The 2,138-nt window shown below is 44.5% G+C and overlaps 1 protein-coding gene across 1 annotated transcript; it reads right to left on the bottom strand.

Moving 5' to 3' along the window:
• Positions 1-424: 424 nt before the first annotated feature.
• On the bottom strand, positions 425-1,529 carry LOC308297409 (uncharacterized protein; the record flags this gene model as incomplete). The annotated part of the gene is made up of 2 exons (XM_080740819.1): positions 425-698; positions 1,323-1,529. 2 exons carry the CDS (start codon positions 1,527-1,529, stop codon positions 531-533), a joined length of 375 nt encoding a protein of 124 aa, XP_080596945.1. The 3' UTR covers positions 425-530.
• Positions 1,530-2,138: the final 609 nt, after the last annotated feature.

Below are 2,138 nucleotides of genomic sequence, written 5' to 3'. Positions count from 1 at the left end.
AGCCCTCAGGGCTAGTTCCAACATTTCAACATCTATTTTCACTTCAATGTAACATTTTTAGTTTATATGTTCTTTTGATGGGCCAGAAGCAAAGGAACTTATGAAGCAGTATAGATTAAGACACGGCCACAGTGAAGTTCTTCACTGTTTACACTGTGATTGCCCCTGCTCCTTCAAAACCTGTGGTGCCCTCAAGTCACACTTGTCAAGGAAACATTCAACAAGTCAACTACCAAAGGCATTTGTTTCAAGTTTGAATATTGCAGTTCTACTCTTTCCAACGAGAAGGATTATATCCAACATCTTGGAGTTCATCTTGAAAAAAAAGGAAACTGTGCGCTGTGTCTTCGACTGTCATTATGAGACAAATGTTAAAGGAACCTTTGCATCACATAGGTCTAGAAATCACACAGCACATTCTTCAATTGACTTCCGTGCTGTAATTGTACACAAGTATCAGTCAAATATTACAGATGACATTGAAGAAGCACAATCTTGTGACACTTGAAGTGAAGTATTAAAAGAAGAGGCTAGCCCTCAGGGCTTGCCACATCAGGGACGAAGAGGACCTCTGTTCCCTCGATGCCGATACCCGCCCAAGGCTTTGTCTCGACCATCGGTGCCCCGGCTGACAAGATTTTCAGAACCATTATAGCGATGGCCTCCTGGACCTCGACAGCATCGTTGTCATCAAATACCTGTGAAATAGAGACAACAATGAGAATGTGCTAATATAAAGGAGCACTTGTCATCAGTTATCACTGTAATGGCATTTAAAGCACACTTAAACTTGGTAGAGGTTTAGAGGTTTTGGTTTTGAGTTAAGTTGCCCCAATGTATCTTGAGACATGTTGTGAGATTGTAGAGCGACTATTTTCACTTATTTCAAATGTCTTTAAATAATAAAAAGTGACAAGAGCCAGGCCTGGGAGGTGAGCGAGCGTTGGCTTGTGCCTGGTGTCTGGATCTATCATGGTTAGCCAATAAGAGCTACATGCGACACTTCAGCCTAACCATATGGGCTCAGTAAACAATAGAAAAAAAGTCATTTTGGGAGTGAACTACTCCTTTAACCCATTTAGGCTTAGAATTATTTAATGCGTTAACTATTGAAAAATAGCAGATCTACAAGCTCGCATGACGCCCAGTTTATGGTCAGGATGTTGTGTGCTGGTCAGTCAGACCTCAAAAGTAAGGGGAAAAAAATAATGTAAAAATGGGATATATTGGATATATGTATAATATTGGATTTCTGACTGACAGGCCTTTACTTTGGCTTTACGTTACTTTAATGGTTGTGTTGGTGTATGCTAGGCTTCTACCTGTCTCTGGTGACCACAGAGAGCGACTGGGTGGGGTGGTGTCCTGTCTCTGCCGGGACCACAGGGAGACCGACTGGGTGGGGTGGTGTCCTGTCTCTGGGGACCACAGGGAGACCGACTGGGTGGGGTGGTGTCCTGTCTCTGCAGGGACCACAGGGAGACCGATAGGGTGGGTGTCAGCGATCTGGGAGAAAAGAGTAAAATCATACATACTTCGTTAAACCTCATGACATTTGGGCAAAGAGTTTTGAACACAGTAAGTGGTTCTCAAAGAGGATTCCCACTGAGGACTCTGTGGGTTCCTTTGGGGGGGTCTTAATTGTTCCATACAAGTCTGTAACTCTGACAGTGTTCAAATGGAACCAAATGAACCCTAAAAGGTCCCTTTGGTTATGTGCAACTTCAAAGCCTAAAAGCCAAACAGATGTAATTTCGTGACAGCCCTACATTAAAGTCAAACGGTTGTGTTAGTGTGTGCTAGGCTTCTGTTCTACAGTACCTGTCTCTGGTGACTGACCAGGGAGAGCGACTGGCTTGGGTGGTGTCCTGTCTCTGCCGGGACCACAGGGAGACCGATAGGGTGGGGTGGTGTCCCGTCTCTGCAGGGACCACAGGGAGACCGATAGGGTGGGCGTCAGCGCTCTGCGTGATTAGAGTAAAATCATACATACTTCGTTAAACCTCATGACTTTTGGGCAAAGAGTTTTGAACACAGTAAGTGGTTCTCAAAGAGGATTCCCACTGAGGACTCTGTGGGTTCCTTTGGGGGGGTCTTAATTGTTCCATACAAGTCTGTAACTCTGACAGTGTTCAAAT

The sequence above is a fragment of the Nannobrachium achirus genome, assembly GCF_963921795.1.
Source record: "Nannobrachium achirus genome assembly, chromosome: 13".
Lineage (NCBI taxonomy): Eukaryota > Metazoa > Chordata > Actinopteri > Myctophiformes > Myctophidae > Nannobrachium > Nannobrachium achirus.
Note: the sequence above shows the minus strand (reverse complement) of the source record. Positions and strands in the feature narration are given on the sequence as shown.